At 42.0% G+C, this 22,795-nt stretch overlaps 1 protein-coding gene across 9 annotated transcripts in view; it reads right to left on the reverse strand.

Annotated features, from left to right (window-relative positions):
• Nucleotides 1–22,795, reverse strand: part of AKAP13 (A-kinase anchoring protein 13) — a 199,102-nt gene that overhangs the window by 41,030 nt on the left and 135,277 nt on the right. For 4 of the 9 annotated variants that reach the window (XM_085234171.1, XM_085234170.1, XM_085234169.1 and 1 more), the window contains 6 exons: nucleotides 19,147–19,228; nucleotides 15,148–15,284; nucleotides 9,127–9,497; nucleotides 6,242–6,295; nucleotides 2,842–2,904; nucleotides 467–650 (listed from right to left, as the gene is read on the reverse strand). In XM_085234171.1, the coding sequence (XP_085090297.1) occupies nucleotides 467–650; nucleotides 2,842–2,904; nucleotides 6,242–6,295; nucleotides 9,127–9,497; nucleotides 15,148–15,284; nucleotides 19,147–19,228 (891 nt within the window). The remainder of the gene's footprint in view (nucleotides 1–466; nucleotides 651–2,841; nucleotides 2,905–6,241; nucleotides 6,296–9,126; nucleotides 9,498–15,147; nucleotides 15,285–19,146; nucleotides 19,229–22,795) is intronic. The other 5 variants (XM_085234168.1, XM_085234174.1, XM_085234172.1 and 2 more) reach the window with 5 other exon arrangements.

The following is a 22,795-nucleotide window of genomic DNA, read 5'->3' on the forward strand; positions in this document are numbered from 1 at the left end:
ATTTAAGAGCATAATTGCTTATTTAATAAAAATCATCAGAGACTCTCACAATGTTTTGGCCCATCTATCCTTAATATCACAGGCTTCTGCTCCAGAGATCACGCTAAATGCAATTAACATGCAATTAAAATTTTGCTAAACTGTTGCTTATAATGTGTCTTCTGATTCTATTTATGTCTGTGAAAAAAAAAAAGAAACACACAAACTTTGGCTAACCTTAAAATATTAACAGATAAATTACTACAAGGTTTATTTCTGTCCACTCTAGGACGTCATCCACCAACTGTATTGCTCCAAAGAATCCAAGCAGCAAATCTGAACAAAGTGGAACTCCTCTGTGTTAAAACTGAAGGCTAATTATATCACACATACAAGGGTAGAAGCCTTCACTGTCACCTCGAAAAAGGACTTTTAAAATGTAGATGCAGACTTTCCAAGAAATGCAGTAATGGTTGGGCAGGTTTACCTGATGGTCATAGTCTCTGATTTCCCCTTGCTCAAGTTCTTCAGTGAGCAAGACCAGGGAGCCGCACTGGTTGCTGGTGAGTGCGCTCCGTGGGAGGTCCTTGGAGCTCAGAGAAGCAGCCTCCATGTTTGCAGAGGGCTTCTTGTTCTCCCCAGAGTCTCCAGCAAGGCCTTCTAGGCTGTAACTGAAGAGAAACCAGGCAGGTTAAATCCTGAGGAGCTCCCAGCAACCGGTGTCAAACAGCTCATAGCACTTTCAAGCGTAAATCAGAATGCAGTTGCTAGCTGAACCACTCAGATATGCTGATGCTATCCCTCAGCACGTTACTCTCAACAAACAAGTGCAAATATCAGGGGAGAGATTTATATTTACGTTATATTCAGAAGAAACAGCAGCACCTTGTGTGACACAAGATGTACAGCACAACACTGTCTGTTCCGGACCACCATCCCGCCACAAAATCAGCACTGGGCTGCATGTAATGTTCATCTTTGCAGACATATCCTCTGTATCCACTTAGCACTTGCCACTGCACAAAGCTTTGGTACCAACAACGTCTTTCTGCCAAAGCTGTTTTTCCTTTAATTCCTGTTTTTTTTCTCCCCATCAGGCACTCAATGTTGCTTTATCATTTGCTGATGAAGGTAGCTCTGACCAATGGAGCTAGACACGATCATTCAGTAATATTCAAAACACCAACCTTTGGTGTGCAGAAGATGGTAGCTATAGAAGGTCTGGCCAACCTCTGTAGAGACAGCACCTGCTGATAGACAGGTGACCTCTACAGAAAATAAAGCAAATACACTCTCTTTTCATCCACACAAAACAATTCCCTTTTAAAATGTGACTACTTCCATCTGATCTTTCTTAGCCCTCATATTCTGCCTCTAATCCTTGTGCTCCTCATGCCAAAACTGAAAAGCCCACTGCCATATGGGGTTAATATGTACGTTTTGCAGACTCACACCTCAATGACTAATGTTCAACCTCATGTGCACAAATCCTGTTGGTGAGAAGCAAGATATACCTTAGGTATGTACTCCAGCTTGGGTATACAGAATAACACCAAACGAGCAAGTAACATAAAGGTTGATTACTTTTTAAAGCAATTTCTGTCTACCCACAAAAAATAGTCACAAGAAACACAATTTATTGACATCAAAGCGTGCAACAAACAGCTAGCCCCAATGTATGAAAGGGAAAACACACTACAGATTGCATAGATTAGTTGAACAACCAGAGGAGCTTTAAATTCAGGTAGACTTGCATAGCAATGATTCATTTTCTGCATTCATTTAGAACCATATTGATAAATACGCAATGTCAAAGCCAAAAATGCTATAAGCCTTGAGGAAGAAGATTTATTGGATTTTTTAAGATTTTTTTCATGTTGATTAATGAGAAAGAAGGCTGGATGAGGCATTTACAATTTAATCTGCTTTAGAAAGATTTTGATTCAACAATGCGTATCAATAGCAGGCACCATAAAGCTAATTCTAAAACACCTGCAAAGAGAAATGAGTCCCTTTCTCACCAATTATTTAGGGCCCAGGAACATTTTTTCTTCTATCCCAAGATAACAATAACAATATTACAGAGTACAGAAAAAATGCAGTTTGTTGTAACACAAACAACTCTGTTCAAAACTGCCATAAAACAGCCATCATTTGGTAATACCGTTCTGTAATTGTTAGTATGTAGATGAAACAGAATTAATTTTGTAACTTGAAGGACAGATTAACTTCTTTCTCAACATCTAGTCTTCAGAAAAAGAGTTTCAATAGCTCTACCCACACCCAGCAAGAACTGCCAGAGAAAAACAGAAGCTGTAAACTCCGTGAGAGTGGCTTCCAGTTATGTTAAAGCACGGCATCAGGTAGAGATCTGACCCACAAGCATTAATTCCAACCTTGAAGCCTTCTACTGAAGGAGCGAGTCTTGAGTGCCTGGGAAATGTCCATAGGACTGTTTTTTCACAGAAAGTGATCAGCCTCTTCGAAGGAAGCTTTCGGCATACGGGGAGCAAACAAGCACGCAGTTACACTGCTCACGAGATGTGCCCAGGACACAGTGTCATAGAATAGAACGTGTTCTGTGGCTACCACAATCACCGTGGCTGCAGAAAAACACGCCTTAAAATCATCACAGAGCAGAGCAGTTCCAACCAAAAGCCAAAAGAAAGCAGCCACCGCTTTCACCCGTACCCCAGTTCGGGACACCCATTACCACAGCTCATGGCTGAAAAAGCAGATGAAGCAAACAGACACGTGCACACTTCAGCCAGAGCAGCAGAGGAGAAGGCAATGCACGACAAGCTGACAACACAGTTTTTGCAGCACTCGGTTGCTGCTGCAGCACAGTTATTTATACCATACCTTCTACAATTAAAGTCAGGACCCATGGCAGCGAACTGCACACCAGAGGGACACCAGCTCAAACTAGGAACGTCGAAAGAGGCAAAGAAAGGAAAAGGGCTGTGATTATTGGCTTGTTACGGCACAGGGGAGTGTTAAAATACTCTCATTTCTGAATATCTTAAAATGAAAACAAACACAGGAGAGAAAAAAAAAAAAAGCCCTCAGAAATAACGCAGTCACTAATGTATGTTTCTGGCTGTGAGAACACACCAAACAGGTAGCGGGGCAGCCCATGCTTCCCCCACACCCATCCCACCCTGCCAGCGTACAACAGAAACTGTTCCTGGTGGGGAGAGATGCTTTTGGGAACACAGGGCTGAGACACAGCAAAGTCATTTTTGCATAAGTAATCACACAGCCATTGTGTTAGTAATGATTAGTATTTTCTGGTACCTCTCTCCCCACGATCAGAAAAAGAGCCCCTTACAAATATTTAATCACACAAGTCTCCTCCACACAAGAATTAATAACTTCAGGCTACACTTGGGAAAAATAAGAAAGGGGAGTTCCATTCTTAAAAGCTGCACAGCAAGTCAGTGAAAGAGGCTGGAAGAAAAAACAAGCTCGTCTTGCTGCTAACTTGGGATTCATTCAAATCAGGGTCCTTCAAGGAGTGCTTTGACTAGAAAACCTTTCAAATCCCATACCCCCAAAGAATCCCAAGTTGCACCAGGAAAAACATAAGCAATGCAAATGCAGAACGCAAATATTTTGGTTGTCATTTTAAATACCGCTTTTGTTATTTTTTCTCTGCAATCTCATGGGCCAATTGCAGGTTTTGCAAATACAGAGAAATCAATCTTCTTGTCAGCTATGGCATATAAAAGACCTCTAAATACCAGAAAGGCTGTCCAGGAAACGTAAGTCTGAAGGAAATTTTGCATCAGCACAGATCTGCCAAAGCAGTGCTGCACCAGTCCTGCTCCCAGCCATCCCCTGCGGGCCATGCATGGAGAGGACGTGGCCAGAGCATGCTCCAATTCAAGCCAGGAGCCTACAGAATGAGCAGCACGAGTCTGAGTGTCTCTGGGTCATGATTTGTGAAACGTCAGGAACCTCAGATTGCACAAAGAAGTGTTTAAAGTCACTGACTGCATCCATTGCATGTCAGGTCTCCTTGCACTGCTCCCACGCATAGTACAACACTGGAAACATTTTGGAAGTATTTATGGTCGATATTCAGTGTTGGAATTCAGATAATTGCTACTTGCTTTATTAAGGATGTTAATTGGGGAAGATACACCTGAAGTATCTGTGCTTTGCAACCCAAAGCTCTAAGTGCTTACCTAGAAGCTCTCAGCTCAATACCATAAGCACTCCTTATGAAGACCTTCCCATCATACATCAATATTTCAAGTACTTTTTCATTATTCAACTACACCAGGTGGCAGAGGGAGGTATAAATGAGGGATGTGGCTAAATACTTAAAAGAAACACATCCGTGTGTTCACAGCAAACCTCTCAAACCCCTTTCCACCATCAACCTCAGTCTGCACTTTCAGACCTATGTTCAACCCTGAGCTGGGTCAGTAAAACCCACCCAGAGGAAACTAGCTGAAGGCTGAGCAAGTATCTCAAGGAAAATATCATCAGAGCTTTCCCTTTTCTTGCTCTCCCAAGCCACCTGCTTGTGGCCACGAGACTGCTGGGCTAAGAGGACCCTTGGAGCTGTGCTCACGTTGACTTCCTTTCACTGACTTGCTTGCAGAAGTCAGAAGTTCGTGGTTGCTTACAAATTCAATAGATGACTTGATTCAATCAAGATGTGTACGTTTACACCAGATAGCACACTTTAAAAGATGCCTCTATTTCTGAATGATGTCGTGTTATAGTGACAATCTAATGCTAAAACTGCAGGGAAGGAAGGCAGAAGAGAGGAGGGACAGGAGCTGTGCATGCATGCAAGAGGAAGAAAGTGGTGCAAGATCTCAGAGAAGAATAGAGATTTTTTGGCAAGGGCTCTGGAAAGCAGAGTCTTCCAGAATTATAATCTTGTTGATGAACCACCCACAATCTGCTGGCAACACCATCAAACTGCACAAGATCATTGCATAGCATGCAAAAAGCCTTCACAGAAAAAGACTTGGGGAAGAGGAGTGCAATTATAGAAAATAGCCTTGTGTGAGATCTGCTGGAATTAAATTTCAAGCTGCCACTCTGCAACTGGTATTAGAGTGGGTAACACCAAAATGGTTGGGAAATCAGAAAAGGAGGACAGAGAACGCTTATGAAAGAACATCAGGATATTATCAGATTTGACTAAACATTTTGGGTTGCCTGTTTGAGACATTTTCTTTAAGTTCAAGGTTTCAGAATATTATGACTCAAGGTCTCCTCTCAGAGAGCTGTAACAGTATTAATAGTGACTGCTAAAGAGGTGCTCATTTGCATAAACTGAGAAGATGAGCGCTTCCTCCAGAGCAGCGTCATGCAAATAAAGCGGCTTCTTAGAAGTAAAAAAGCACGTTCTTTCTTGTGCCTTTCCTGTCAGAGCCCTCTCCTGAACTGCACAGCACTGCTCAAGCGGCTTCATTTATGCTGATGCATGGTGAGGCCCTCCTCACATTTCTCCCACATGTGGAAATTTGGTAGTCTGTTAAAACACACGTCTCACACGCACGTCAGGTAACCACAGCCGTGTCATGGGAGGTCCTCAGTTAACCTGCTGCAGGAGGAATGGCTGCAAGGCGTGGGGAGGGAGATCAGAAAAGGCCAAACTGCTGAAGGGGAGTGGTGAAACATCTCTTTTTCTGGAACCTGAAGATGTATAAATATGGACAGTCCACACAAGCGCTGAGTCAGAAATGAAGCGGCCTGTTTCATACGTGAATGGGCAGCTGAAAGGTTGCGTGAGTAATGTATGGATGCAGAACTGAAAGTTTGCTATGCAGAAGAAAACCAGAAAACCCTTGGAAGCAAAGAAAAAAACACTTTCTATTTGTCTGGGAGGTGGTTTCAAAGAACAGCATGACATTTAACCAGCTGCAGACCTGCAGAGTAACCCATGACTCTGAGGTTGTTTCGGTGCATCTCCTCAGCAGATGCCCCTCCTGCAAGTCCTGGCACACAGCTCTCGTGCTTTAGGAACAAGTTATGCCCGTGCTTGCAGGTAAATGGTTATTGTCAAAAAATCCCAATCTGACACAAGCCAAAGCCTATGTCTGAGACTGCTCTGAACTCTGGAGAGAGTGGCTTGAGCTTTGCTCAGGGTTAGGTTGGAGAGGGAAAGCAGCCAAGCGGGACGCGCTACTCTAGCATGGCTCTTGGAGAGGTGGGGACTCCAGGTTCATTAAGGTGACAAATGGAGTTAGTAGACATTCAAACACAAAATGGTTAGTCACGTTAGCTGGCTTTGTACCTTCTCCTATGAATGGGAGGCTTCTTTATACCATCCCCCAGAATTCGCATTGAACTGAAAATGAATCATGGACAGTGGTCAGACACTTGGATGGAATAAAATGAACAAATGACAGCTGAAGGAATGCTACCAGATAGACAACTTACAGAGGGAATGGAAGTACAGAGAAAACACAAAAAGAAGTACTGCAGAAAGCAATGAGACTCTTTCAATCCTCTCGAATCTCATTTTCCAATTACAGGTAATCTGTTTAGCAACTACTGACCATGTTCAACTTAACTGCTGCCCACGATGGGTAAGCTTTAAGTTTAGGTAAGGGCAAACCACTCGACAGAAGCTGTTAACAGCCATGGTTAACAAGAGCTCCAGTTTTGCAGTGCTTCATCCATCAGTAAAAAATGCAGGCATTTCTTTCCTCAGACACCAATGTGAAAAACACTGCATTATTGTTGAAAGACAGGCATTTCAAATCTGCTATGAATGTCAGGAATTACTGAAGGATGAACATCCTTTTGTGGAAGCCTTGTTCGCTTCCTTTGTGTTTTCAATAGCAAAATGTAGACACAGGGATTATCCACAAACAGAGGGGGTGCAGAGAGGAAATAAGCATGTTTTCACAGTTTACTTAATACGATTAATTTTTTCCTAATCTTCTCTGTGAACAATTTTCTACGCTCATCTCACTTGCAAACAGAAAACGTAATACTGAAAAAGACCAAATCCTACAAAAGAGGGATTTCTTTGTATGTAGGCTCCTTGCATCCCACCCTAGCAGGCTCTGTGCTGGAGACAGGACTGTTTCTGGTGGGACTGGGGGATGGACCCAGAAGGCACCTCCTGCTGCCTGGTTGCCAGTGTTCCTCTGTGCAGTACAGCTGCGCTCCATGACTGGGTCTGGTGGCAACTCCCTCTTTTTTTAGCTCATCTTATACTAGTGAGTCAAACTAGTCAAACTCAGACAAGGGATGGGATGGGGCAGCACAGGTTTTAACCTTAGTGAAGGTTCATGCTTCACATAGTTTCATTTCAAAGGTTTGCAGAAGTCAAATTACAGTGAGGGCTTTCCACTCTTTAAGTGGAAAAGTATCTACAGTACGTGAAAGAAATGAATAAGCACACACTCCAAATTTAACTGCCTTGTCTGGAAGCCACTTGTTTGGGCTCCACTTCCTTGGTCTTTCTTTTTGCTCACTAAGCAGCCATATATGAAAAAAAAAAAAACACACAAAGATAAAAGAAAACAAAGCAAAATAAAAAGAAGTAATTCAAGTTCCTTCCAAACAAAAACATAAAACCAATTGGGAATCAAGTTATCAGCAAAGGTCTTCCAGTTTTTCTTTTCTAATTGACCTGTGTGACAGATATCCTTACGTAGTGGCAGCTGCATCTAGGAACATATGAGAATAATTACTGTTCCTTTACTGAAATTGTCTTACATTTACAATGAGTGTATTTTCCCACATCAGAAACCGCCTCTGAACTCTGATGCAGAAAAATTTAACCCCATCTGTTAAGTGTTAACAGTAACTGCCAGCTATGCAGTTTATTACCATCACAAATCCTTACATAACAGGTCCTGCACTGAAAAACAAATCTTTCTAAATGAGCTTGTGAGCTTATGGACTCATGCTGCCATAACCCTGCATGTATACCTGACACTGACTCCTCTGTAGTTATAAGGATCAGTATTACCTAATCCACTGAAATATTACCTGGGAATGAAGAATGGAGCCAAAAAAAGGTGGCAGCAGCAAGCAAATTATCATTAAAATAAGAAATCGTTCATCCTGTGTTGCTCTGTGTATTTTAAAAGCCTGCTGCCCACCCAGACAGCGACGCTCAGCTGGTACAGGCAGCCTGGGTGCAGTGCCATGATTCCTGCTCTGCATTAAAATACATGAAACTCAATGGCCATGCTTCCCCTAGTTTCAGCATGGGTTTGATCATCCTGCAGCCCAAACAGCGCCAGCAGCACAGGGCATGGTGATGAATGAAATGCAATTATGTTCTTAGTCTGCATCTTCGTCCCTACTAAGATAGAGGATTGAAAAATAAAAGGGAAAAGGAATTATCTTTCCTGGAGGCATGGTGATGTGTTTGATGGGACTTACTGTCCATGAGAGAATCAAGTAGAACCTATTCCTTGAAAATGTACCAGAAGTCCAAAAGGGACCACACAGCTCTCCACTACATACCTCTTTAAACCTTAGAGCCCATTCTATCTCTTCATATAGTCAATGATATTAACACTCCAGTTACTCCTTTAACAGAACTCTTATAGAAAGAGGTGGTGATGTTTCAAACTTAAGATCTGTCCCGGAGTATCTAGAGAGAGAGGCTCTAAGAAGGAAGAGGACAGACTGGAGGTCTGTTGTGATAGGAGAATGGAAAATGGTTTCAAACTAAAAGAGGGGAGATTTAGACAGGATTTAAGGAAGTTTTTTTTTTTTTTTTTTTACAGTCAGGGTGCTGAGGCACTGGCACAGGTTGTCCTGTCCTTGGAAAGACTCAGTGTCAGGCTGAACAGGGCTCTGAGCACCTGATCAGCTGTAGGCGTTCCCGTTCATTGCAGGGCAGTTGGACTAAATGACAAGACTCTTTTAACTCAAAAGATTCTATGATTCTTTGATTTCCACCTGCTCTAATAAACTTTGAGTTCTTCCTTCTGTCCTCTGGAAACCTAGAGTGTTCTGTAAGTATTAAGAACTTTCAACCTCAAGGTTAATAAAATATATATATATATATGTTAGGAGGCTGTTTTCACTCTTCAGAGGTAAAACAGTTTTGAGGAGCGACCTCAATTTTCTGTTTCATCACTCTAAGTCCAAAATTCAGATAAGCCCATGTGACTGGATGCAAAGCAAATCAGGGAGCTCTCTACTCACCTCCTCTGATTGATTTCTGTTTCATTGGTGGCATTCTTTCCCGGCCCCCAGCTGTGGCGTCGGAAAGGTGACAGCGGCCGCATGGAGTTTCTTGAGACGGAGGAAGGAGCAGGCACATCTGTGATACTGTCCAACTCCTCGTCCTTCTCTCCCAAGCCAGCAAGTTCACCCTCTCCTCCCTCCACAGCCACCATGCTCGTGCAGCTCCCATCCAGGCTGCGCCTGTCCTTGGGCTGTGCAAAGCTCACCGCAGGTGGGAAGGGCAGGGATGTGTCGCTACCCAGGGATGAGTTCCTCTCCAAGGACACGGTGTCATCGGCAGAGGAGCTGGAGCTGGTGATATCTCCTGCAGACTGTTCCTCTTCAGGCTGCTGCAGGGAAGAAAAAGAAAGATGAGTCTTTATCTCTGTGTTATCACACAGATTCTTGCCATTTCAGCTGAACCTATTATCAGCCACAGGGGCATAATGCTGCCAAAGATGTCCCAGGTGTTAATGATGGAGAGAGATGAAACTGGATCATCATGGCTCCCCATGACCAATGTCAGTCTCTCCTGGGTGACCAGGGGTCAGTCTGCAGCTTTTAGCCATAAGAGCTTGAAGGCAACAACACACCGTTCTGCTGCATCGTGTGGTGAAAAAGGAACAATTATTCAGTTGTAGGAAACAGACACAAAAATAAAAACTTAATTCTTCAACCCCCGCTACTTTCCATTAAGCAAAAAGTTAATGCCAGGGTTTGCAGTATTTCTTCAAACCCAACTGTAATTGAAAAATACTGTTCTATGGGATCAGCCACACTTTATTACAGGCCTCCATTCATACTGCAATTTTTGGTTTACTTTGCTCCAAAAGCAGTAAGCGGAACCCAATCTGGTTCTCTTTGGCAAAAGGCCACATGCTGACAATACAGCCTAGAAAGAGCCTATGATTATTCTGTGTTCCCCGTGGCTAGGGCAAAAACACAAGCATGTATCTGACATCACCTTCAGTCTGAAATGGTGTTTGCCCCAAGAGACTGACGTGGGAAGTTTCAATTTATTCTCCTGCAGAGCCCTGCACTGTATCATTTGAAATAATAATAGGCAGAAATGAGTTGTCAGATCATATATAATGGACTATTCACCAAAGCCACAGCAGCTAATTGTCCTCAAATAGCAGGCTGGGCTGTCAGCAGAAGCTGAGTATTCGAGGAGCTGCAGCCTATTTAGCAGAACACAACATCCTGTTCTGTGAAGGGCAATGGGCTCCACAACACACATGGGAGAAGATGAGCAGCATCCTCATCTCCCATCAAGCCCAGCATGGTTAGATGCTCCAGGCACTACTTTCTCATAGGCATACAGCAAAAGGTAAAAGTTTCCTGTTAAAGTGAACAAAAACACCACACTGCAGTGTTCATAAAGCATTCTGACCCAACATTTCACAATGTAAAGGGAAGCCCTATTTCATTTTTGCCTATTTTTTATTCTTATTTCAGTTTAACAGGTAGACAATAATGTTCCTAAGGTGTTGTCAATAGATCTGTCACACTACTTTCCTCCTCTCATCCATCAAAAAAAAAAAAAAAAAAAAGAGGAAGACAGCATGCACAGCACAATCCCTGCTTTCACCACTAAAAATTAAATGACCACCAGGAATACACCCAGAGGCATACATTGCATTGGTAAAGAACATCAAACATTAGCCATGAATTTATGTAAATTATAGAAAATTTACCATAAATTTAAATTATTGGATTTGACACATTTAAATAGGAAGTATAGGTTATAGCAAGAGAGAATGGAAAGGCATACCCTGCAAAGTTTTTGATCATGTTTGGCATTGTTCAAGATTATCTGACATTTGTATGATTCAGAATGAGAGCTTAGCTTAAATCCTGACAAATTAAGCAGTCATTGTGTGGATAACACTCCTTCGGTACAGAAAACAGCCTGCTTTGCCTTCCTGAGACACAGAAGATACTGCTAAGACATCAGGGCAGCACAGCAGGAGGGATGACAACATGCCAGCTGTGCAGTGGAACGATGGGACAGTTTGGAAACATTAAACGTGGATGCAAATTTGGTGAAAATACTGCAGAACATTAAAACATAGAAGGATATCTTTGCCCCAGAGTAAAAAGATTTTTTATTTCCTGGATGAAAAATAATACTGTTCTAGTTGAAAATGCAGAACAAAAACTGCTTCTCCATCAAGGAAGATTTAGGATTTCTCTCACAGCTCAGAAACAGGATTGAAACTGCACAATATATTTGCCCAGTTGGAGTTTTACCTTGAGGATCCAACAGAGTACAGAGCACAATAAACACTTTCCTTGAACTTGTGGCCCATGCATTTACTATAAAAACTCTTCTGTCTTCACTTAAACAATGTCTTCTGTTCCGTTTTTTGAAACAAATGAAAATAGTGAATATGAAGGACCAGGACTCTGTCTGGAAAATGCCACATGTGGCAGACACACCTAAGGAAAATCTGTATTGTAGCAGCTCTGCCAAACATTAGCTAGCTGGCTGTGTGTCAGTAAATAGGCATTGCTGTTTAATCCTATTTGAGTCAGAAAACACCCTCTTTGCAGAATGGAAATGGTTTTCTAATGCTTTTCCTAAAAGAATAAGAAAGCATTAAAGAAATATTAAATTTCCTCAAGTTAGGCTTGCTGCATTGCACCTCAATGCATTCAACCTGCAATTATGACAATAAGATTGATGTGTTTGCGGATATGCTAATGGACACATTCGTTGCTGTCAAACAGTATTTAGTGAGAAACAAGGAAAAAAAAAAAACAAACCAAGAGGTAAAACCTAACAAGAGAGTTTTTTGGGAAAGAACATACGTCCTTCCTGGGTAGGGATGATAGAATGGATGGTACGGGGCTGCAAGAGAACTTCAACTACAACCCTTCATCTATCAGAGGTCCTGAGAATTGAAATTTAATGTTCTTTCTTATTTTCTTGATGACAACAAGCAAAACATTGAGAGACAAACTTACTCTGTTCTCTGATCTGCCACGTGACAAAGGCATTAATGTTGATACAGTAACTCCAGGAAAATAAATGCAAAAGAGATTTATGGATTTGTGTGCTTCCTTGATCAACTCAAAACAGAGGCAGAAACTAAACATTAAGCTTCAACTCCTTTCTCTGACAATGAGCTGCAGGTCCCTGACTTCCCAAGTCCCTTGCAGGTGAACCATCTGCCAAGGGGTGCCTTGAGAGAGTTCCAAGTAACACTGAATTTCAGTGGCAGGTTAAAAGTTAAGATGAGCAAAGCGAATGGGCTACGCCCCAGGATGTTGCCAGATGACTGTGAGAAATGACCTCATGCAGCATTAATCATCCAAGAAGGAAAGTATTGCAAAGTCTGCCCAGACGGCTGGGTAGAGATCGAGAAGGAAGAGGAAGATGACGAGGACGTGGGAATGAAGCACTGACGTCAAACAAATAAATAAATAACTGAGACCTCATGTTGGACATGATTTTTGGATTTCTGCAACGGCCTATTTGGTCTGAAAAAAAAAAAAAAACAGGTCAGGTTCTAATGCTACAGCTTTCTCAATCCAGGAGTTGATGCTATGCAGCTCAGCATGCGTCACTTTGAGAGAAAAAAGGAGACAGTGAGGAGGCGGCGATGAGAGCCCACAGATCACATCAGGGACACTCCAGAGCACCTGCAGATTTCACGCCTCCACAGACCCTAATTTTTCATGGTCTGGGGTTAGAACCAGGGCTTAAAAAACCATGGATTTCAACTTATCTTTATGGAAGCGTCCCAAAGACCCTGGACAGACAGTAGCTCATTCCTTCAACATTTCTTTAATGTATTTAGCAGTTAAGAGAGGAGCGGCTTGTACAATAAAAAAAAGACAAAACTCGAATAGATAAAAGATCACCTGGTACTCCATACAAAGGGAAAACAAGAACAGAACCAATAATAACAATAGCAGTAATGATACTGAAAGGTTTGAGATAGAACTTCTCAATTAAATAAGCAAATTGCAGTACTTAATATAGTTGTAACAAATTGAGTACAATCAATAAGTATATCTTACAGTATTTTCCAGAAAAGAAAAGATTTAATCCAACAATAATATTAATAGTTATTAAAAACACTTAAATCTTGGCATTTCCACTGGCTGTACTCAGTAGCCTAGAAGAAAGGCTGACCTAAGGAACAAGCCCACAACACCCAATGAGTCCTTATGTAAATAACTGTAACTTTAGAAAAGGTATTCAGACTAATCTGGAGAAAGGAGATGGAGAATTGAGTTAGTCAGCAAAGTAGAGACAAATAAACCAACTGACTGGGGCTGTGATTAGCTTTGAATGACTTCCTAAAATAAACTTAAAAACCTTTTGAACTTTAACCATTTCTAGACGAAGCCTGCAATCCACCAAATGATGAGAACAATGCACGAGCTGCCAAATTAAGAAGAGGTTTCCTTTTCTACAAAGAAAATTTCCTCACTCTACCCTTTTTTTATCGACAATTGAAGATCCACTTCCCTGCCACCTTTCTTTTCCCTGTGGCACTGCCATTACTTTGCCCTACCTATCCTTAATTTTCGCTTCGTACATTTGGAGAAGCAAACTTTCCACATAAAAGAAAGGGAAAAAGCTAAAGCTCTGTACGTTATAAAATGTACTGTGTTCTCACAGTACTATTCTCCCACGCATCCCCACACAACCATTAAATGAGGCTCAAATGACAAAGTCTGCTGTTGTAATTCGTTCTACACAAGCAAATTGAAGACAGTCTTCTGCTCTGCCAAACAGCTTTATATTCTCAGAATCCAGGGTCCCCCAGCTCTGAGAGTAAGATGGGAAAGGGTGAGGCTGGTGAGCTCTGTGCCCTGCCACATGCATTAAGAATGACTTTACTGTTCATTTATAGCACATGAGATCACTTAGCCCAGACTGTGGTGTTTCCCGTCCCGCTGGAAAATATTCACCATCATCTGATTTGATTTAACCAAACAGAATTTTGTTTCATTAAATATATTTCTCTGCAAGCAAGTGTGAAACCTACTCTAAAAATTTAGTTTCTCAGAACAAGAACTGCATCTGCTTGAGGAGGTAGGTTTGAGCTGGTTAAAGCCATGCAGAACCAAAGCAGACTGTGACCAACATGGTGGCTGATCAACGGAGGCTTGTGTCCATTCTGCACCACCTGCTGTGTGCTTTCTCATCATCTACTTACGGCAAGGAGCACAGAAGTATCAATTGCAAGATGGTTTTTAAAAGGCAAAAGCCAACTGTCCCCTGAATATTTTTGGGCAGCCCCGATACAGATGGCGGAAGGGCAGTGCTGAAGTGAGGCATTCTCTGCTCAGGAGATTGGTTCTGTATCTCAGGTTTCACCCACTCCTCCCTCTTCTTCTCATCCATGAGCAACACAAAGGGCACAGAGATGACTAAGGTTAGTAATGACTTCTGTTGTTGATTTTAAACAAACTTGAAAACATTTTCCTTCAGCTTGCACGCAAAAAGGCATTAGAGGTATGTTGCCCTGGAAACAAAGCTATTCCCTGGAATTGGCCTTAACTATTTGGAATGAGTGTTTCCTTCCTATTAAGGGAGTCACACTGAATTTAAAGAAAAACACTTGTTCTTCTGAGAATTACAGTATATGATTCTGAATGTGTCAGTGCAGAGGTTATGATTGCTGGAGAAAGCTCTCTGTTACACTAGTTAAAGATGGCTTCCATATCATCCATGCAGTCGTTAACGACCTTACAAGAAAATCCGCTTTTTCAACTGTTTAATGTCTGATTTACTTTTGTGCAGTCACAATTGCTTTCATCTATTTTCAACATCAGGGGGTTGCACAGTGTAAGTAAATGCACCCCTCGAACTGCTGCATCTGAAGAGGGGACCGGCTCCTTCCCATCTATGCCATTCCAAGACAATCACTTCCAGGTCTCTATCTCACCAGCAAAACCAAAATAATAAGGTTGCAGTATGAATTTATAGAATCAGGCCTTGAAACTTTTCTTACCCGTATCCCAGTCAGACTTTCCTACCTTTCCAAAGACAAGATCTTCCATCCCATCACCGGGCAAGGAGAAGAAGTCAGACTCGCTGCCAGACTCTCTTTTAAGGACACCCTGTGATGAGGCACAGACGCTGCTCAGCCCATCCTCCAAGAAGTTCTCACACTCTGTGGGAGCAAAGCAGAAAAACTTATGGCCTGATGTTTTCTGTAGCATTCAAACCTCCAACTCATATACACTCGGTCAATTCAAGAGTTTAAATCAACAGCAAGCACAGCTTTATAAATTGAGTTCACCTCTTAAAAACAAAACAAAACAAAAAAATATTAATTTATTCAAGAGTTAAAAACTCATTTTTCTGAAGGCTAGGAATGCACCACTGAAGTACATTGCACAGACAACTCTGCATTAAACAGACGTGAGCATATAAATAAACTGATACGCTACATGTCAGTACCTCACACTGAGCATAACAGGATATTATTTTTCTTATTGACTGCAGCGACTGCCAAATTAGATTTATATTCAGTAAACATCTAAGTCAACAATATTAACTTTCTCAATTAAAAACAATTAATTTCCTCTAACATTTAAATGCCAAGGTGCTTTTGAAATGCTCATCAGTCCATTAGTTGATTGCTTCTTCTATATTTCCCACTGGAAAAGTAACAGTGAGGCTTCTATGACAAGTTTTACTTTTTAAAGATTCAAAAATTGGGCACTTATTTCAATTTCACAAGCTTTTGTAGCTGCTGACATTTAAATCTAAGCATATCGCATCTCTTCCTTCCATTTCAAATACTTCCAGCTGTTTGTAGCGGGGTGATGAGCAGCACAGAAATGCACCCAGCCATTGAGAAAGTCCATTCCTTCCAAAAACCTTAAGGGCTATGTGCCTGCATCCATAATGCCAATATATCATTTCACTTTTTTTCAGCCTGCAGGCAGAGGTATTAATGTCAATTTTGGCATCAACTGAACATTCTTTTCTCCCAGTTAAGAATACTTGCTGATTATTAGTATTTAAGAGAAAAAAAAAAAAAGTGTTATTTTTCAACCCACTGTATCTAAACAAGATGCCTCCAAAACAAATTTGGCTTCCTTCAGAGGAGCCAGGGCAATAAAACATTTGTTTGCTCTTAAATAATAGCCGATAAAACTCCATCCTTGGCTGTGGCAGGCTCACACATCAACACAGGGAATACAGGTTTGGGTTGGGTAGCTCGAAGCCACTTTTTTTCCCTTCCCTGTGGAAGGGATGGAGGCAAAGGTGCTGCCCCGAGGCCGCAGGGATGGTGAAGCTGGCTGGAAACCCCATCACCTCCCTTCTCAGGAGTTTCCACGCCGGGGAGAACTGGAAAAGCACTTGTTGGAAAAGGTGCAAGTGTTCCCTCAGCCTTTTCCCCGTTCAGTAAACCTGGAAAATCTGAACTGCTTTTCCATAATCGAGGAGGATAAGGGAGAGGGGAGAGAAAGGAAAAAAAAGAAAAAAAAAAAAGAAGGGAAAAGCAAAGTTGAGACGGAGCGGCTGTAAGGGAGCGGGCCAGGATGCGGCCGGCTGGCCAGCTGGCAGCTGGCAGAGCTTGTCCAAGCCCAGACTGAAAAACAAAGGAGCTTGAGCCACGTTCCAGTGGAAAATGAGCAGGGACGGTCCAGATGCACCAACGAACGGATACCTCACCCAGCCGATAAATCACAGCAGCAGTGAGAGGCCCGGCAGGAACCAGCGAGTGACAGTGAGGGGTGGAAGAGGGCTGGGAAGGCAAGGAGGAGCAGAGAGAGGCGGGGGAACCCCACATCTCCCCTCCTCTGCACTGAGGTGTTCATCTCCTTACTTCACCTTATTTGTTTCAGGAGGATATATGAATTCTCCCCTCTCCCCCCTTTTCTCAGTTTGTTGGCCTCTGCTGTTTTGAACCACGCACACATTGCACAATGCTGACCTCTGTCTCTCTCTTGCTCCCACCCATGACCCTCCAAGCCCTGCTGACAGCACTGTCACAGCACTGGGGCATGTGGACCAGCCCCCATCACTGCACACACCTCATTTATTGCATTACTACATTTATCCGTTTGTCTGTGCAGTTGCATGCAGTAAGGACAAGATGGCAACACACTTCTCCACATAACACAGAAGAAAAAAGTTACACAGTAAAAAGCCCTAGGATGAAAATTTCCAAACAACTCCTTTATGTACATCTTCCAAAGCCTCATAGCCTCCAACGTGGGGCTGAGCCCTCTTATTCCTCACTGATAGCTAAGTAGCTGCAATGCATCTCCAAAGCATGTGCAGAAAATGAGAAGCTACAATTCCTGAAGTTTTCCTCCAAGATTTGAGGACTGTCTCCTTACAACTGATTACTGCAGGACTATTCAGCAGGTGAAAAAGTTGTAATTCCCTTTCAAGTTGTGTACCTTAACATATGTCATATTAGAAAGGTGCCAGGGCATGACTACAGTGGGACATGTGAGCAGTCATTGCATTATTTCTGGATTGCCAGCACTTGCAGAGCCTGAGCTCTTCCTGCTGCTGCAGTCAGACAAAAGCACATTTCCCTTGTCATCTTCAAACTTGCCTCAATGTGTTATAGACATGTACTACTGATGTACTACAGTAATTATTAATTTATGTCTGCAAATATAGCTGATTGTATACTACATATATTTCTATAGCACAATATTGTATCAGATAATAAGTACATAACTAATATTGACCCATGTCTGTGTGATTATAAATTCATCAAGTCAAACGAGCACAAGTAATTTTGCAGCCAAATGGAGCACAAAAAGTCCAAAGCATAAAAACACCATACATACACTAAAGGGATGCAGGGAAATAATTAGTAAAGAAGCAGAGTGATGATACTGCAGGCTCTCTTGTAAAACACTTGCAAAATAGCTATTCACTGATCACGACTATCCTAACCTGTAAGTCACAGCATTTTTTATGAAAAGGAAAAAAGGAAAAAAGGAAAAAAGGAAAAAAGGAAAAAAGGAAAAAAGGAAAAAAGGAAAAAAGGAAAAAAGGAAAAAAGGAAAAAAGGAAAAAAGGAAAAAAGGAAAAAAGGAAAAAAGGAAAAAAGGAAAAAAGGAAAAAAGGAAAAAAGGAAAAAAGGAAAAAAGGAAAAGAAGGGCTTATTTCACTTCAATGGGAGTTAGGACTTCTAGCTAGAATAAGCCCTTCAGGTCAGTCACCCAAAATGTCACTTCCTAGCCCATACTCTGAAAAGATGAGATTTGAATTTCAATTCAGTAGTGATTCCATCTCCATTTTTCTTTCAAACATCTCAGATAAATTGAAGGAGGTTCAGGTGAGATTTCTACTCATAATGACAGTAAAACAAGTACTCAGTGAAAAGTCTAAGCAAAGTGTCTACTCAGAGCTCCGGTAAATTACTGTATTTGTTTTGAACACGCATGATTCAGTGAAAGGAAACGCGGGTTTTTTTTTCCTATCTTGGACACGAACCCCTCTTTGAAACTTGCCAGACGAGATTTTCTGTCCCTGTGGAAGAGACAGAGAGCACCCGCCAGCATGCAGGACTAGTGGGCAGGGTGTGGGAACGATGGCTCTGAACTGCCTTTCTGTTTCCTGAAGTCTGGAAATCATGGGAACTTTTAGGAAAAAAATAAATAAATAAGCAAAAACCCCATGGAAGCCACTAATCTTCATCTGAATATGGATTAAGAGAATTTAAAATTTTGAGTTTTTTTCCTTTTATTATATTATCATTTTGACTAGAAAACACGTCTGTTTTCTCCATCACATGTCTAAAATCTGATAGAAAACTGAAATACTGAAACATTTCAAGTGCACAATTAAGAAGGTGACACACCACTCAGCTCACTGCAAGTGCTGCAACTCTGTACTAACAATGACTCATAGACTTGTTACACATTTTCTTTAGCTCATATATTTTTTTCCATTGAGGTTAGGATGACTAAAGAAGAAAAAAAAAGGAAAGAAAAGTCGAGGAAAGCAAGAGGGATGCTCTACTGAATGCAGCTGGCCAAGAACCCACAGCTTACCTGGAGACTCTCCTGTCCGCTTGCGCTCCAGCAGCGAAGAGTCAGGACATGGCTCCAGTGAGCACCAGCTTTCACGATTTATCTGAAAGAAAATGCAACAAGCAAATTAAAAAAAAAAAAAGAAAGGCTGCTTTTGCTATCATCCCCATTAGCCTCTTCTGCAACTTAATTCTGCATCGACCAGTGGATATATAGTTATGGCTTAATTCCATTATAAAAATAATAATCGCAAAAGTAATTTGCCATTATTTTCTTCAGTATCGCTAAACAAAGCACTACAGTATGCCAAAAACTGTGTTTCTCTGTGGAAAGTATGATGGAGAAGTGGCTCCCGCTCAAGGCAGGAGTTCAGAGAAAGGATGAGCCAGAGTTTAAGCTACTAGTGGAGAACTCAAGAAACCTGGCTTCAGTTCTCACTTCATTTGTAGTGGGACTGCAGGCACGATACTCCCCTACTTTCTCAGTTCACTATCTAAAGAATAGTAATTTCTTACTTCCCGTACTGCTCCAAGTGAAATTACCTTAAAGATGGCAGGGAGCTCTGATAATATAGAAATGAGGGCTACAGAAGTGTCCAAGTCATGGTGAGAACCAGAAGCACTTTGTACATCTGACTTCACATGTTTGCATTAACTGCAGCGATGACTGTGTTAGAAAATCCCATTTTAACACTGAAACATCACATGCTTTATTTCAACATCAGCCTTATCATTTCACACACTGCTCCTCATCCTGTCTGTAACTTCCATTCTTTCAGTAGGGATGACTGATCTGTGCTCAGCCTTCTTCCTGTGCTTTACTCTTCCTCACTTAGGTTCTTCAGTCCATCTTTTTGACCCTGAAGTCTGCTGGATTATCCATGGCCCTTGGCTCACCCAACACACGTTTCTCACTGCTTTTGTCTATAACTGGTCTGCAAACCCCTCTGCTCTCTCGTCTTCAGCAGTTTGGCTGTTCTTCCTAAATGAACACATTTTCCAAACACAAATCCCATTGAGACCAAACCCAGAAGTTGTTTCCCGTCCCTCCTGGCTGCTCCTCACTTGCTTCAACACACAGGGTCTCACACGTTCTAGCTAAATAGTTGCTCAAACGGATGACTTGCCCTACTTCACATGACAAATGTTTCTCCTACCCTCTCTTTGGCTTTCCTTTCCCTCTTCTCTGACAGACAGAATTTTTGCTTTTTTGCCTCTAATCTGTCACCAAATTTCCTTAGTCATCCTGCCCCTCCTCGCCAGACTCTTATCCCTTATCTCAGAACTCTTCTACTCCTGATGGGGCTCACTGCTCTAAGAACCCACCTTCCTCCTCCTCTTCTCATGACCTGATGAGCACAGTATTGCTGTCCCAGCCTGGCCTGCACCCACTGCTCTGCAATGGAGAGTCTCCTCCAGGGCCTCCGTTGAGCTCCCAACAAAGCCAGCACTCCCCCAAGACCTGTCGACTGCTTTCTGCACTACATATTTCTTGATCAGGTTTTGTCCCCCTCCATACTTCTGCGATGACAAAATGGGGTTGGAAGGGCCCTTGACAAATCACTTAGTCCCCTTGTGCTGCTCCAAGTCAAGCTTGGCTACAATCTGAGAGGCCTTTGTGCAACACGCCTGTAAAATCCTCCAGCAGAGAGGATGCCATGACCTTCCCAGCCAGCAGCTCATGCTCAGGAAGGTCTGAGAGGAGAAAAATGAGTTTCCCAGGAGAACCAAAGGCCTCATGCTCTACCAGAGTGAGGCCTCAAGGTGAATTGATGCAGAGCCCTGGGCATCCATCCCTGCTTCCAGGTATTCCGCAGCCTGTTTTTCTTCCCATTAATTGCTCCCTGCCTCTGCTCCTTGAATCCTCATATATACATTAATATAAGATCCTCATCAGACTCTCCTATGCATACACATCTCAAGTCTTTTCCTGCACCACTGCTCAAACATATACATTTGCACACACATGCATACCCATCTTCTCTCTTTTCTGCTGCCCCACACCATTTCACCAGTTGCACACACACATGGGCTTCAGTACAGCACCTTCATCAGCAGATAGTCACAGATACATTAACAAAGGGTGCAGAGTGAAAGAGGCAGCGGAAAGGCAGGTTTTTTAAAGTAAATAATAAAAAGAAGGATTTCTTATTTTCCAAAGTGACAAAGCCATTTAGCTTTAAATGTTGCATAGACTGTGGGTCACCTTTCTGATCGTTTCAGTGGAAGAACCAGCCCGTTCACAAGGCTCAGGGGTATCTAGCCTCAGCAATTAAACTTCACCACAGTCTATACATATTTTTCAGTCTTAGAAGAGCTGTAAAGTCAGTAAATATCAGATTAATATTCTTTTCTCTTGAGCCAGAGCACAGTCTACTTTGGAGTACAGATAATTAAAGGCACATCTAGACATTGAGTCTGAACATACATGGGAGGATAAATGCAAATCTGCTCAAGTTCACATAAATGAACCAATGATCCATCTTGATATAAAATCAAATTCTGCCTCCTTCTGAATGGCTTGCAAGTTACTCTTTCCTGAACACTCTGAGTCTCATTCTTCTTACTCTTACACCGATGTTGCTCCATCAAATTAATGGAAACTGCTCTTAGTTTATATTAACATGCACTTCTGGAAAATGATAATGAAGCACTCTATCCAATAATTATCAGAAAGCAAGCAAAGAATTAGAAGATTCAAGACTGTTTATAACCCAGTGACTGTGGTAGAACATATTAAATTAGGCTGAATTAATGTTATATTTTTTCCTTTAATAGAACCAGTTGAGTCATTCCCTGAAAATGCATTATAGACATTGGCATTTTTTCAAAAAAGATTTGAATATTTTTCCCATTACCCAGCCAGCTCTATCCTTTGCCAAGTATTGAAAATGTCTGCTTTTTTTTTTTTTTTTTTCTAGAAAAAGCAGTAATGAGAAAGTAACACTGAAGTTTAAGGTATTCTTTCAAACGTACATGATTATGCACAAAATGAAGCATTATGAAATATTTATCTCAGCAGCCCAAATTCAGGAATAAGAGTAATTACCACCAAAACACTAACAAAGGAAACCACTACTATACATAAGCGTTCCCTATGCCAAAAAGAGACCAGACAGGATTTGAGGGAGGTTTACTGCAGCTCTCAGGAAACTGGGTGGTCCACAGATACCGAAAACACAAAACCCATCATACATTGCAGAACACTGAGTACTGCATTCCCTCCTCAGCAGCTGAACTGAGGGTGCAGACAGCATGGGCTGCAGGGAAAATGCCATCATAAAAGCACCTGATCACCAGGGTAGGGGGATGTATTAGTATGAAATAATCAGAAATGAGGTTGCTTTGGAACTTTGCAGACACATGTATCTCATACATAACAAAACTATTCCTCCCTATTTCCCCCTTAGCCCTTATTCAGCCACAAGAGAAGCTTGACAACAGGACCTCAGGCTGACGGCCACAGAAGACAATAAAAAAACCCCTTGCTTTCCACTATGCCCACACTGATTATAGCCTATTGCTGCTGGGCATCCCACATCGCCGTGGTACGAGCAGAGAGGATGCGGTGATCAGATGGCAGAAGGCAATAAGAAACAGTCCCTGGGAACAGAGCTTCAATATGCAGCATCTGAAAGCATGCCAAGGAGAGAACCAGTTATTTTTCCATG

This window comes from Meleagris gallopavo, chromosome 12, assembly GCF_905368555.1.
Source record: "Meleagris gallopavo chromosome 12, MGAL_WU_HG_1.1, whole genome shotgun sequence".
NCBI lineage: Eukaryota > Metazoa > Chordata > Aves > Galliformes > Phasianidae > Meleagris > Meleagris gallopavo.